At 51.8% G+C, this 14,959-nt stretch overlaps 1 protein-coding gene across 11 annotated transcripts in view; it reads left to right on the top strand.

Annotated features, from left to right (window-relative positions):
* Positions 1-14,959, top strand: part of HUWE1 (HECT, UBA and WWE domain containing E3 ubiquitin protein ligase 1) — a 282,139-nt gene that overhangs the window by 69,352 nt on the left and 197,828 nt on the right. For 7 of the 11 annotated variants that reach the window (XM_075324217.1, XM_075324216.1, XM_075324218.1 and 4 more), the window contains 9 exons: positions 7,988-8,092; positions 8,198-8,299; positions 8,397-8,477; positions 8,574-8,680; positions 8,799-8,976; positions 11,206-11,324; positions 11,409-11,620; positions 13,480-13,537; positions 13,719-13,895. In XM_075324217.1, coding sequence (XP_075180332.1) covers positions 7,988-8,092; positions 8,198-8,299; positions 8,397-8,477; positions 8,574-8,680; positions 8,799-8,976; positions 11,206-11,324; positions 11,409-11,620; positions 13,480-13,537; positions 13,719-13,895 — 1,139 coding nt within the window. The remainder of the gene's footprint in view (positions 1-7,987; positions 8,093-8,197; positions 8,300-8,396; positions 8,478-8,573; positions 8,681-8,798; positions 8,977-11,205; positions 11,325-11,408; positions 11,621-13,479; positions 13,538-13,718; positions 13,896-14,959) is intronic. The other 4 variants (XM_075324220.1, XM_075324221.1, XM_075324223.1 and 1 more) reach the window with 1 other exon arrangement.

Here is a 14,959-nt window from a genome sequence, read left to right on the forward strand (position 1 = left end):
AGGAGTACGATCAGGGACAGGCCCTGCATCATACAGGTACTCTGTGTCCCCGGCAGGCACAGACACACTCCGGGCTGGCTGGGTGTTGTAGTGCGCCGGGGACCGCAACGTTGGAGCTAGTGTCCCTACAGATTACTGGGGGATTGTTTGTGTATGGGAACGCAGCGCCGACCCCCTCTGGACCGGGCGGCGCTGCTGTGACTTGTGGTGCGCCGGGGATCCGCCGTCCGCGCTTTTACGGCGGCGGCGGTTATAAATTGAGTCCCCGGCTTTTTGGGCCTAGGACGCCGGCAGCTCCGATTCGTTCCCGCCCCCACCCTGTCATTCAGGGTAGGGGAGAGACGCTGTTCGCTAGCAGCGACGAGGGCTGGAGCCTGATTTACATGCTCCAGCCCTCACACTAGGCACAGAGGGAAGCAGGCTTCCCGCTCTTAGCCAGGAACGCCCAGGGCCCGCCCCCCTTCTCTCTCAGGACGCCGGCAGCCATTACATGCAGTCTGGCTGGAGGAAGGACGCAAGGCTCTGGGAGACCTGGACTAGGGGCTATCTGGCGACCACACACCCGCTTTTTAAGCGGGCGGTAAGCGAATTTTCTGTGCTGGTCCCTCTAGTGCCTCACGGTGTATCGGTGTACTGTGTAGGATATAGAGATATTGTATTTCTTGCACTGTAAGGTCGCTTCTGGCTGCATCTCCCAGATCACTCTGTGGAAGCAACAACATGCCATCCTCAAAACGCAAGCCTGCCAAGGCTAGGGCTGTGTATACTGCGTGTGCTGCATGTCGGGCTAATCTACCAGCAGGCTCCGATGACCCCCATTGTGTGCAATGCTCCGACCCGGTGCTGCTTCGCCAGCCGGAGTCAGGAGGGAGAGTGACCCAGGCTGAGACGCCTGTAAGTCCTGCCCCGGTGACAGGGACAGACTTTGCAGTTTTTGCTGATAATATGTCTGTCTCTATGGCAAAAATCCTTGAAACCTTGCAATCTATGCATGGGGCTCAGTCTTTGGGCACGGCGAGGCCTCTGTCCTCAGGTCCCCCTCACTTGGAATTAATCCAGCCCACAGGGGAGTCCCCGGCTTCACAGGCCGAGGATTATGACTCAGATGATAGCCCCAGCCACCCTAAGCGAGCTCGCTGGGAAAGACCCTCGACGTCATCACACTGCTCAGGGTCTCAGCGCAATCAGTCTCCCTGTGATGTGTCTGATGAGAGTGATCAGGAATCCATTCCTGGAACCCCTCTCAACCTGGATACCCCTGATGGGGATGCCATGGTAAACGACCTTATCTCAGCCATCCTTAGGCTGTTGGATATTTCTCCCCCAGCCCCTTCAGCAGAAGAGGCGGCTGCGGAGCAGGAGAAGTTTCCTTTATCCCAAGCGTAAATTGAGTGCTTTGTTGGATCACGCTGACTTCAGAGAATCAATCCAGAAGCACGACGCTCACCCAGAAAGGCGTTTCTCTAAACGATCTAAAGATACGCGTTTCCCTTTCCCCCCTGACGTGGTCAAGCGCTGGACACAGTGTCCAAAGGTAGACCCCCCGATTTCCAAACTCGCAGCTAGGTCCATAGTTGCAGTGGAGGATGGCGCTTCACTTAAAGATGCCAATGACAGACAGATGGACCTTTGGTTAAAATCTGTCTATGAAGCTATAGGCGCGTCGTTTGCTCCGGCATTCGCAGCCGTATGGGCACTCCAGGCTATTTCAGCTGGCTTAGCAAAAGTGGATGCTATCATACATCCAACAGTGCCGCAAGTGGCGCATCTTACCACGCAGATGTCGGCGTTTGCGTCTTACGCTATCAATGCGGTCCTAGAATCTACCAGTCGCACCTCAATGGCGTCCGCCAATTCGGTAGTTTTGCGCAGAGCCTTGTGGTTAAAGGACTGGAAAGCAGATGCTGGTTCCAAAAAATGTTTAACCAGTTTGCCTTTATCTAGAGAGACTGTTTGGCGAGCCATTGGCTGATATCATTAAGCAGTCTAAGGGTAAAGACTCCTCTTTACCACAACCCAGAACAACCAAACCTCAGCAGAAAAAGTGGCAGCAGAGGTTTCAGTCCTTTCGAGGTTCGGGCAAGACACCATTTACCTCGTCCAAAGGGACTCAGAGGACGCAAAGAAACTCAGATTCGTGGCGGGCTCACACGCGCCCCAAGAAAGCAAATGGAGGTACCGCTTCCAAAGCGGCTACCTCATGACTTCCAGCCCCCTCCCTCCGCATCGCCGGTCGGGGGCAGGCTCTCCCGCTTTTCCGGCATTTGGATGTCACAGGTCAAAGACCGGTGGGTGACGGACATTTTGTCTCGCGGGTACAGAATCGAGTTCAATTCTCGTCCTCCAGCTCGGTTCTTCAGAACCTCCCCACATCCAGACCGAGCAGATGCTCTGCTGCAGGCGGTGGGCTCCCTAAGAGCGGAAGGAGTGGTGATCCCAGTCCCTCCTCAGGAACAAGGGCAAGGGTTTTACTCCAATCTCTTTGTGGTTCCAAAAAAGGACGGCTCGTTCCGTCCTGTTCTGGACCTAAAACGGCTCAACAAACATGTGCACGCCAGGAAGTTCCGGATGGAAACCCTGCGTTCTGTCATTGCCTCAATGTCCAGAGGAGACTTCCTTGCCTCAATAGACATCAAAGATGCTTATCTCCACGTGCCAATTGCTACAGAACATCAACGTTTTCTACGTTTTGTGATAGGAGACGACCATTTTCAGTTCGTAGCTCTGCCATTTGGTCTGGCAACAGCCCCACGGGTCTTCACCAAGGTCATGGCGGCGGTGGTAGCAGTCTTGCACTCTCAGGGACACTCGGTGATCCCTTACCTAGACGATTTATTGGTCAAAGCTCCCTCTCAAGAGGCATGTCAGCACAGCCTGAATGCTACGCTGGAGACCCTACAGTCTTTCGGATGGATCATCAACTTTCCAAAGTCGATCCTATCACCGACTCAATCACTAACGTATCTTGGCATGGAGTTTCATACTCTAGCAGCGATAGTGAAGCTTCCGCTGAACAAGCAGCGGTCACTACAGACAGGGGTGCAATCTCTTCTGCAGGGCCAGTTGCATCCCTTGCGGCGCCTCATGCATTTCCTAGGGAAGATGGTGGCAGCCATGGAAGCAGTTCCCTTTGCGCAGTTTCATCTGCGCCCACTTCAATGGGACATTCTCCGCCAATGGGACGGGAAGTCAACGTCCCTGGACAGGAAAGTCTCGCTTTCCCAGACGGCCAAGGACTCCCTACAATGGTGGCTCCTTCCCACCTCATTGTCTCAGGGAAGATCCTTCCTGCCCCCATCCTGGGCAGTAGTCACGACAGATGCGAGTCTGTCAGGGTGGGGAGCAGTATTTCTCCACCACAGGGCTCAGGGGACGTGGACTCCGCAGGAGTCCACCCTTCAGATCAATGTTCTGGAGATCAGAGCAGTGTATCTTGCTCTACTGGCCTTCCAACAGTGGCTGGAAGGAAAGCAGATCCGAATCCAATCGGACAACTCCACAGCGGTGGCATACATCAACCACCAAGGAGGGACGCGCAGTCGGCAAGCCTTCCAAGAAGTCCGGCGCATTCTAATGTGGGTGGAGGACAGAGCATCCACCATATCCGCGGTTCACATCCCAGGCGTAGAAAACTGGGAAGCAGACTTCCTCAGTCGCCAGGGCATGGACGCAGGGGAATGGTCCCTTCACCCGGACGTGTTTCAGGAAATCTGTCGCCGCTGGGGAGTGCCGGACGTCGACCTAATGGCATCCCGGCACAACAACAAGGTCCCGGCATTCATGGCGAGGTCGCGCGATCAAAGAGCTCTGGCGGCAGACGCCTTGGTTCAAGATTGGTCGCAGTTTCAGCTCCCATACGTGTTTCCGCCTCTGGCGCTCTTGCCCAGAGTGCTACGCAAGATCAGATCCGAGTGCAGCCGCATCATACTCGTCGCTCCAGACTGGCCGAGGAGGTCGTGGTATCCGGATCTGTGGCATCTCACGATCGGTCGACCGTGGTCACTGCCAGACCGACCAGACTTACTGTCCCAAGGGCCGTTTTTCCATCAGAATTCTGCGGCCCTGAACCTGACTGTGTGGCCATTGAGTCCTGGATCCTAGCATCTGCAGGATTATCTCAAGGAGTCGTTGCCACAATGAGACAAGCTAGAAAGTCGAATTCGGCTAAGATCTACCACAGAACGTGGAAGATTTTCTTATCCTGGTGCTCTGCTCAGGGAGTGTCTCCCTGGCCATTTGCATTGCCCAAGTTTCTTTCCTTCCTGCAATCGGGGTTAGAAAAGGGCTTGTCGCTCAGCTCCCTTAAAGGGCAAGTTTCGGCACTATCCGTGTTTTTTCAGAAGCGTCTAGCACGTCTTTCTAAGGTGCGCACGTTCCTGCAGGGGGTCTGTCATATTGTGCCCCCGTACAAGCGGCCGTTAGATCCATGGGATCTGAACAGGGTACTAGTTGCTCTCCAGAAGCCGCCCTTCGAGCCTCTGAAGGAAGTTTCCTTTTCTCGGCTGTCACAGAAAGTGGCGTTTCTTGTTGCGATCACATCGCTTCGGCGAGTGTCTGAGCTGGCAGCTCTGTCATCCAAGGCTCCCTTCCTGGTGTTCCACCAGGACAAGGTAGTGCTGCGCCCTATTCCGGAGTTTCTCCTTAAAGTCGTATCCTCTTTTCATCTTAATCAGGATATATCCTTGCCTTCGTTTTGTCCTCATCCGGTTCACCGGTATGAAAAGGACTTACGTTTGCTAGATCTGGTGAGAGCACTCAGAATCTACATTTCCCGCACGGCGCCCATGCGCCGTGCCGATGCACTTTTTGTCCTTGTCACTGGTCCGCGCAAGGGGTTGCAGGCTTCTAAAGCCACCCTGGCTCGATGGATTAAAGAACCAATTCTAGAGGCCTACCGTTCTGCGGGGCTTCCGGTTCCTTCAGGGCTAAAAGCCCACTCAACCAGAGCCGTGGGTGCGTCCTGGGCATTACGTCACCAGGCTTCGGCTCAACAGGTGTGCCAGGCAGCTACCTGGTCCAGTCTGCACACTTTCACCAAGCATTATCAGGTGCATACCTATGCTTCGGCGGATGCCAGCTTAGGTAGAAGAGTCCTGCAGGCGGCAGTGACACCCCCGTAGGGGAGGGCTGTTTTGCAGCTCTAACATGAGGTATTTCTTTACCCACCCAGGGACAGCTTTTGGACGTCCCAATCGTCTGGGTCTCCCAATAGAGCGCTGAAGAAGAAGGGAATTTTGTTACTTACCGTAAATTCCTTTTCTTCTAGCTCTTATTGGGAGACCCAGCACCCGCCCTGTTGTCCTTCGGGATGTTTTTTTGTTGTTTGCGGGTACACATGTTGTTCATGTTGAACGGTTTTTCAGTTCTCCGATGTTATTCGGAGTTAATTTGTTTAAACCAGTTATTGGCTTCCTCCTTCTTGCTTTGGCACTAAAACTGGAGAACCCGTGATACCACGGGGGGGGTATAGCCAGAGGGGGAGGGGCCTTGCACTTTTAATGTAGTGCTTTGTGTGGCCTCCAGAGGGCAGTAGCTATACCCCAATCGTCTGGGTCTCCCAATAAGAGCTAGAAGAAAAGGAATTTACGGTAAGTAACAAAATTCCCTTCTTTTCATCGAGACAAGGTGGTTCTCCGTCCGACTCCGGACTTTCTTCCTAAGGTGGTCTCTCCTTTCCACCTTAACCAGGACATTACCCTACCTTCCTTCTGTCTGGCTCCTGTTCATCGCTTTGAGAAGGCGCTGCATACTCTAGATCTGGTGCGTGCTCTCCGGATTTGTGTCTCGCACCGCTGCTCTTAGGCGGTGCACCTCTCTTTTTGTGTTAACCACAGGTCGGCGCAAGGGCCTCCCTGCTTCTAAGCCGACCTTAGCCCGTTGGATTAGATCGACCATTTTGGACGCCTACCAGAGTACTCAGGTGCCTCCACCGCCGGGGATCAAGGCACATTCGACCAGAGCTGTCGGTGCCTCTTGGGCTTTTAGGCACCAGGCTACGGCTCAACAAGTCTGTCAGGCTGCCACTTGGACTAGCCTGCATACCTTCTCGAAGCACTACAAAGTGCATGCTCATGCTTCGGCAGATTAGAGCTTGGGCAGACGCATCCTTCAGGCGGCTGTCGCCCACTTGTGAAGTTAGGTTCTGCCTACTTCTTAGTTTTTCTGTTTATTCCCACCCAGGGACTGCTTTGGAACGTCCCAAGGTCTGGGTCTCCCAAAGGAACGATAAAGAAAAAGAGAATTTTGTTTACTTACCGTAAATTCTTTTTCTTATAGTTCCGTATTGGGAGACCCAACACCCTCCCTGTTGCCTGTTGGCAATTTCTTGTTCCGCGTGTTATCACCGGCTGTTGTCGTGCACAGAGTCTCCGGTTGTTCCGGCTCTTGCTCTGTTCTACTTGTGGGTGGCTATTCTCCTTCAGCTTTTGCACTAAACTGGCTGGGTCTGCTCACCAGGGGGTGTATAAGCTCAGAGGGAGGAGCTACACTTTTAAGTGTAGTACTTTGTGTGTCCTCTGGAGGCAGAAGCTATACACCCATGGTCTGGGTCTCCCAATACGGAACTATAAGAAAAAGAATTTACGGTAAGTAAACAAAATTCTTTTTTTTTTTTTATTTTGGTCTAAGGGGGAAACTTTTCTTTTTGCAGAGACTGACAAGCCAATCTGGCTGTCAGTGGTGAGTCTTATAGCTGCAATGCTCCTCTGGGTAATATTCAAATTGTCTCTTCAGGGAGGAAGGAGACAAACTCTAGCGCCACCTATTGGAAGTAGCTATCTTTAAAAGTCAAAAGTGGCCCTTTAAGGAGCCTTTTCATATGACCTAGGATTTATACCAGATCAGAACCTCAATTTGCGGACACTGTGTTTCGTGATGATTGTTCCTCGTCAGTGCAAAGTATGAGATCTGATCTGGTTGAATGAGAGGCTAAAGTGCGGTCTAAGGGAAGAACTTTTCTCCTTGCGGAGACTGACATGATCTGGCATAAATCCTAGGTCATATGAGAGGGCTCGTTAAAGGGCCACTTTCGACTTTTAGGATTGCTACTTTCAATAGGTGGCGCTAGAGTTTGTCTACTTTATACCTGAAGAGACAATTTTAATGTTTTGATTGTTATATTGTTTAATAATAATAATAATAATAATAATATATAATTCTGATGTTATTAAAAGAATATATATATTTTTTTCTTCTCTCCTCTTTCGCTCACCCCCTTCTCGTGTTCTCCCTCCTCTCTCGGGTTCTCCCCTTTCTCTCGGGTTCTCCCCCTTCGCTCGGGTTCTCCCCCCTTCTTCGCTCGGGTTCTTCCCCCCTTCTTCGCTCGGGTTCTTCCCCCCTTCTTCGCTCGGGTTCTTCCCCCCCTTCTTCGCTCGGGTTCTTCCCCCCTTCTTCGCTCGGGTTCTTCCCCCCTTCTTCGCTCGGGTTCTTCCCCCCTTCTTCGCTCGGGTTCTTCCCCCCTTCTTCGCTCGGGTTCTTCCCCCCTTCTTCGCTCGGGTTCTTCCCCCCTTCTTCGCTCGGGTTCTTCCCCCCTTCTTCGCTCGGGTTCTTCCCCCCTTCTTCGCTCGGGTTCTTCCCCCCTTCTTCGCTCGGGTTCTTCCCCCCTTCTTCGCTCGGGTTCTTCCCCCCTTCTTCGCTCGGGTTCTTCCCCCCCCTTCTTCGCTCGGGTTCTTCCCCCCCCTTCTTCGCTCGGGTTCTTCCCCCCCCTTCTTCGCTCGGGTTCTTCCCCCCTTCTTCGCTCGGGTTCTTCCCCCCCCTTCTTCGCTCGGGTTCTTCCCCCCCCCTTCTTCGCTCGGGTTCTTCCCCCCCCTTCTTCGCTCGGGTTCTTCCCCCCCCTTCTTCGCTCGGGTTCTTCCCCCCCTTCTTCGCTCGGGTTCTTCCCCCCTTCTTCGCTCGGGTTCTTCCCCCCTTCTCTCGAAAGTCCCTACAAGTGAAATTGATGCATCCACTATTAAACTGTCCTCACAGCAGTATCCTCTTTATGTTGCAGTGTCTGACGTAGCCATGGAAAGCAGCCCAGGTCCTTCCACCTCTGCAGATCCTCGGCCCATGACCACAAGCAGTAGTGCAGGGAGTTTAGTAATGCCACGCTCTGGTAAGGATTCTCATCATTGCAGAAAAAAAATCACTGTACCCCTCCAGATTAGAGGGGGGCACACCTTTTTACCAGGCGACATTTTTTTTTTTTTTGCTTTTGCAGGGGTGCAGTGCATTCCACAAAGAGCAGCCTTGTTGAAATCTATGCTAAATTTTTTGAAGAAAGCGATTCAGGATCCGGCTTTCTCAGACGGAATTCGGCATGGTAAGCTTTTTCTTAAAGATTTTACTAAATTATAACGGCCTGATCTTCTGAGAAAACACGTGATACATTTTTTATTTTTTCCCCTTTTAATTATTAGTAATGGATGGAACGCTTCCGACCTCCCTGAAACACATAATCAGTAATGCAGAGTATTACGGCCCGTCCCTCTTCTTGCTGGGTAAGTCTCAAACAGGAGCCGGGCTACTTAAAGACGACGTCTCCGTCCATGGGGATATTACAGAGTTGTGTGATGAGGCCTTGTGTGTTCTTGCAGCTACTGAAGTGGTAACGGTCTTCGTGTTTCAAGAGCCCTCCCTCCTCTCCTCTCTCCAAGACAATGGCCTGACTGATGTAATGCTGCACGCTCTCCTTATAAAAGATGTAAGAATCTTGCTATATGTCTTTTTTTTTTTTTTTTTTTTTTCTTTTTCTGTACCCTTTTCACCTATTTGACCAATAAGTGCATTTACTGACTTGTTCCCCCTTCCCTTTTTTTTAGGTACCTGCTACCCGGGAGGTTCTAGGCTCCCTTCCAAATGTTTTCAGTGCACTTTGTCTGAATGCCCGCGGTTTGCAGTCGTTTGTGCAGTGCCAACCTTTCGAAAGACTTTTTAAAGTGTTGCTATCACCAGACTACCTTCCTGCGATGAGGAGAAGACGTAGCTCAGATCCTTTAGGTGAGTGACCAGTAAGACACAAGGCTGTGATCACGGAGTACCGGCATTGGTTTTCAGAAAACTAAATCTTACGGTTCCAACCTATTTAACATTTACTGCCAAGCTTATAGATCGTGTCTTATGATCTTTATCATTACGTATCTTGTTTTTTTCTTGACCTGTTAGAGTATTTTTTAGACGTGGTTACCCCATATATATCGTATTTTCTAGTTTGTAAGATTTCCCCCCCCCCCCCCCCCCTAAACTGGGGGAAAAATGGGGTACATCTTACAAACCGCATGTGGCTTACCAGGGCGGCAGTGGTGGTGTAGGGTCGGCGATACGGAGGGCTTGGAGGGGGGGTATCACTGCAGTGGAGCAGCTTCGGAGGGTCAGTGTGAGGCAGCAGACGTTGGGCAATATTGCAGACTCGTAGGGTCTCACGGCGGTGGGCTCGGAGGAAGGGTGGTCGTGGCTCAAGAGGTTCCGTGTGCGGCAGCAGAGGGGTGGCAATACTGTGGGTTCGTGTGGCGGCAGGCGCCATTGATCTGCAGGCTTCTTTGAATCGCCGGTGGTTGACGCAATGGACTTCAAGAAAATGGCCGCGGATACCAATCTGCTCATGCGCAGCCTACACTTGTCATTTTCTTGAAATCCAATGTGTAAACAGCCGGCGATTTAGTGGAGCCCGCAGTCTGCCGGCAGATCAATGGTGCTTGCCGCCACAACACCCCACGAGCCCACAGTATCGCCGACCCTCCACTGCCGCTCACAGATCCACTTGAGTCACCGCTGCACCCCCTCCACCAAGCCCGCTGACAGATCAATGGCACCCGCCGCCGTGACACCACACGAGCCCGCAGTATCGCCGATCATCCGTCCATTGACCCGCTTGATCCGCGACACCCCCTCTTCCCCGCAGCATCGCCTTCCCTGCCTCCTGTGACCTTCCTGAGCCATGACACCCCCTCTTCCGAGCCTGCATCACCTTCCCTGCCTTCTGTGACCTTCCTGAGCCATGACACCCCCTCTTCCGAGCCTGCAGCCTCGCCTACCCTGCCTCCTGTGACCTTCCTGAGCCATGACACCCCCTCTTCCGAGCCTGCAGCCTCGCCTACCCTGCCTCCTGTGACCTTCCTGAGCCATGACACCCCCTCTTCCGAACCTGCAGCCTCGCCTACCCTGCCTCCTGTGACCTTCCTGAGCCATGACACCCCCTCTTCCGAGCCTGCAGAATCGCCTTCCCTGCCTCCTGTGACCCTGCTGAGCCATGACACCCCCTCTTCCGAGCCTGCAGCCTCGCCTACCCTGCCTTCTGTGACCTTCCTGAGCCATGACACCCCCTCTTCCGAGCCTGCAGCCTCGCCTACCCTGCCTCCTGTGACCTTCCTGAGCCATGACACCCCCTCTTCCGAGCCTGCAGCCTCGCCTACCCTGCCTCCTGTGACCTTCCTGAGCCATGACACCCCCTCTTCCGAACCTGCAGCCTCGCCTACCCTGCCTCCTGTGACCTTCCTGAGCCATGACACCCCCTCTTCCGAGCCTGCAGAATCGCCTTCCCTGCCTCCTGTGACCCTGCTGAGCCATGACACCCCCTCTTCCGAGCCTGCAGCCTCGCCTACCCTGCCTCCTGTGACCTTCCTGAGCCATGACACCCCCTCTTCCGAACCTGCAGCCTCGCCTACCCTGCCTCCTGTGACCTTCCTGAGCCATGACACCCCCTGTTCCGAGCCTGCAGAATCGCCTTCCCTGCCTCCTGTGACCCTGCTGAGCCATGACACCCCCTCTTCCGAGCCTGCAGCCTCGCCTACCCTGCCTCCTGTGACCTTCCTGAGCCATGACACCCCCTCTTCCGAGCCTGCAGCCTCGCCTACCCTGCCTCCTGTGACCTTCCTGAGCCATGACACCCCCCTCTTACGAGCCTGCAGCCTTGCCTACCCGGCCTCCTGTGACCTTCCTGAGCCACTCCAACTCCACCGCTCCTCACTGGTGGGCATATATAAGCCGAACCCTTATTTTGAAAGGAAAAATTTTTTTTTTTTTCCTATTTTCTTCCTTCAAATTTGGGGTGCATCTTATAAAAGGAAAAATACGGTATATATTATATTCTATATTTAAAGTCCATCGGACGTCCCGATTTTTCTCTAAACCACCTCTAAGCCCCTGCTGAAGAGACCTGTAGTGCAGCATAGGACATAGCTCTCTTCAGGTCTCTCGCGGAGTGATTAAGAGGCCCGTGGTCTCTTCCAGCTTTGACCTCTCTCCGGTCTCCTGCAGGCGATACGGCCTCTAACCTGGGCAGTGCTGTGGATGAGCTGATGAGGCACCAGCCCACGTTAAAAACAGACGCCACCACTGCTATTATTAAGGTAAGGCTGACGCAATGTCCTAAAAATCAGTGGGGTCTGGAGTGTCGGACCGGTGGTCTGAGTGTCTTGTCATTTCTTTTTTAGCTCTTAGAAGAAATATGCAATCTCGGTAGGGACCCAAAGTACATTTGTCAAAAGCCATCCATTCAGAAGGCCGATGGCACAGCCACTGCCCCTCCACCCCGGTCTAACCACGCGGCAGAGGAGGCCTCCAGCGAGGACGAGGAGGAGGAGGAAGTGCAAGCTATGCAAAGCTTCAGTGCAACTCAGCAAAGCGAAGTGGAACCAAGCCAACAGTAAGCGTCCTCTTATTGTAAGGATAATGGGCACTTAAAGGGCTGCTTTGTTTTTATATGCGTCCCGAATTACTTACACCTCCTCAAGTAGTGCTCAAGGCAGTCATAGGGATTGGCTTACCGGTGGGAGCTTGGTCACCATCGATCTCACATGCCTCATGAAGCTGCCTTGGAGGCTCCTATCTCGTAGCATGGGAAGGCACCAAGAGGCATCTCTGTCAAGGATTTCCACAATTTTAGGGGCATTTTGGGCAGTCCAAGAGCCAATAGGATGACTGTGATCCCTGTCACATTGATCATCTTAAGCATTAGAGGAAGGAGCAAGGAATACGCATAAAGCAAAGTGAGGAGTGGCGTTCTTGGGATTACAGGCTGTGCTACCTTTTGGTTAATTTCTTAGGTGCCCCAATACTTGGAGTTGGGCGAGACATTGGGATGAAAGGATATGTTGCTTAAAGTCGTAAGATGGAGAGGGAAAGCCTGTGTTTGGTTATAATAGCCATGGGTCGTGTGACATAGAAAGCTGGATAGGCCTGTCCGTTCTCAAAAGTGGTCTTCCAGAGTGGTATTTAAGCCAAGGAGAATGGCTCAATGGCTGTAACCATCTTGCTCTCAGATCTTTGTGTTGAAATGGAGAGGATAGTTTAATGAAATGCCGACTTCCATTTTAAAGTGGTTTTCTTGTCATATGAGAGCAGTACATTTGCCCCTGATGTGTTGAATAGACCGGAGGGGGCGCTCTCTCCACTCCGGAGGGGGCTCTTGACCGGAGGGGGCTCTTGACCGGAGGGGGCTCTTGACCGGAGGGGGCTCTTGACCGGAGGGGGCTCTTGACCGGAGGGGGCTCTTGACCGGAGGGGGCTCTCTCTCCACCCCGGAGGGGGCTCGCATCCTGAAAGTAATGAGGCAACCTACCCACCAAAGGTTCGAGCTGGAGAAGAGCCTCTGGCCAATTCTAAACATGCCAAACAGTTACCGGCTTCGCCAATCGATCATTTTGGTGGGTCATGTTCTCAGCTTCAAGCTTTTCTGGCACGCTTGGACACTTCCTTGAAGACCCAAGCTGACATAAAGCCTGAGCATGGAGCATTACAACCAGGTGCTGTGATACCGGATCTGGGGGAACCTCAGCATTGTTGAGGCAGGTAAAATCCATCCGAGGAAGAATGCAAAATCTAGAAGTGTCATTTGTGGAGATGCACATTTAGGAGACTACATTGTTTACCCCTTTCCTGTTGACCAAAGACTTTTGGGTTTTGGACACTCCTGTCATGATGTTTCCATTTTCTGGCCAGGACTTTAGAATACCCTGAGTAGTTACCGAAGGGTTTTTTTTGAGGAGTGGATTCTTGAAGGATTCCTCCTCCTCCTCTGAGGCAGATTCCTCTGCATCTTTGATTTGTGTGGTGTTCAGTGGGGAAGAGGGGGTGCGAAATGAGGGCTCCTGAAATGGGCCTATATCATTGTGCCAGATGTGTGTGGTAATCGATGGGAAGTATTGGTACAGAAAGATGGCAGAAGGGAAGAGGATTAGAGAAGGATATACAGGTTCATGGGGTATTCTGAAGGGGACTACCAGATCTGTGGGGTCCAGTCATTCTCCAGAAGAGTGGACTAGTGTGAATGGAGTGTGCATTAGAACGAGGGCTCCTAACTATGGCACTGCAGATATCTGCTCTGGCATTGGGGTTGGTGTCATACCCATGACTGCCAGAAATCTAAATAAATCAGTATATATCCTTTTGCACGTTCCTTCCGATACTTGCTCTGCCCTATTTTGATGGTGGCCTGTCTTTCTCAACCCTTAGGACAAGAAGCACATACATTATTGTGTTAGTAATATTCCCTTTCTTTTACAGTGTTGTAGGAACCGAAGAAAGAATCCCAATTCCTCTCATGGACTACATTCTCAACGTGGTGAGTTTCATAGCAAGCTTTTAATCCATCCCTAAATTATCCCCTTACCTGGGGGCCGTGCTGCGATCCCCTGCACAAGGGCAATCAGAGCGGTGAAGGCCGTCCCGCTCATCATATATGGACAACCTAGCATCACTTGTCTTGAGGATCGATGCTGACCATTGTATTACACACTTCACAGATGAAATTTGTGGAATCCATACTGAGCAACAACACAACCGATGATCACTGCCAGGAGTTTGTGAGCCAGAAGGGTCTCCTGCCCCTGGTCACCATACTGGGCCTTCCTAACCTACCGATTGACTTCCCTACCTCTGCTGCTTGCCAGGCTGTGGCCGGAGTGTGCAAATCTATCCTGGTATGTAATTTTTGCATTTAATGTGTACAAACATCACGTTCCGAAACCCAGGGGCCCAATGCTCCCATGTATTAAATCAAAACTGCATCTAAAGCCTATAGTTGTTTGTCAAACCATGTTATCTAAAATTAAAGGGTTAATCCTCCATCTACATAGATAGGGCTTGTAAATGCAAGCAATTTTGCATTAAACTTCTTACTCTCCGTTCTTGAGATATTAACACTTCCGTGGTTGTTTACAGCTCATTGCCTTGGTGACCGACCACCACAAATAAGCAGCAGAATGTCAGTGTTTAAAAGCTATCTTCTGTTTGCGCTTCTAAACAGTGTGTTGAAGCTGACCAGGATTACACAGGTGCTTGCAGCGGTGGTCTGTCTCCTAGGCAACTAAGTGTAAACAGGTGTTCATGTATCAAAACGGCTGCAAATATTCATTAGCAGAAAATTGCAAAAAGTCCTTGTCTCTTTACATGAGCTACCTGACAATATCCATCTAAGGCTACTTTCACACTTGCGTTGTGTGGCATCCGTTGAAATCCGCCGCCTTGAGGAATTACGGTAACCGTTGCAGGAATCAGTTTATTCCTCATAGGCTTCTATTAAGGGCGGATTGCAACGGATGGTCTTGCGTTGCATCCTCCCCGCGGCGCATCAGTCGTTTATTGACCGGGTGGGAGGAACGCACAATGTAATGTTTCTTTGTCGCTGTAAAAAAAAAAAAGCACTCCGCAGGATTCTGTCAGGATCCGTTAAGAGGCATAATGTGTTTGGTGCTGGATTCCGTCATCAGGCGTCTGGCGATGGATTCCAGTTAAGGATTCCGTCACGTTCTACTGAGCATGCTCAGTATGCCCAGCAGAACGTTATGAATCGTGTAAAAGCAATCCTGGTCTCTTTCCTCCGCTCTTTCTTTCCTCCGCTCTTTCTTTCCTCCGCTCTTTCTTTCCTCCGCTCTTTCTTTCCTCCGCTCTTTCTTTCCTCCGCTCTTTCTTTCCTCCGCTCTTTCTTTCCTCCGCTCTTTCTTTCCTCCGCTCTTTCTTTCCTCCGCTCTTTCTTTCCTCCGCT

The sequence above is a fragment of the Anomaloglossus baeobatrachus genome, chromosome 9 (genome assembly GCF_048569485.1).
Source record: "Anomaloglossus baeobatrachus isolate aAnoBae1 chromosome 9, aAnoBae1.hap1, whole genome shotgun sequence".
Taxonomy (NCBI): domain Eukaryota; kingdom Metazoa; phylum Chordata; class Amphibia; order Anura; family Aromobatidae; genus Anomaloglossus; species Anomaloglossus baeobatrachus.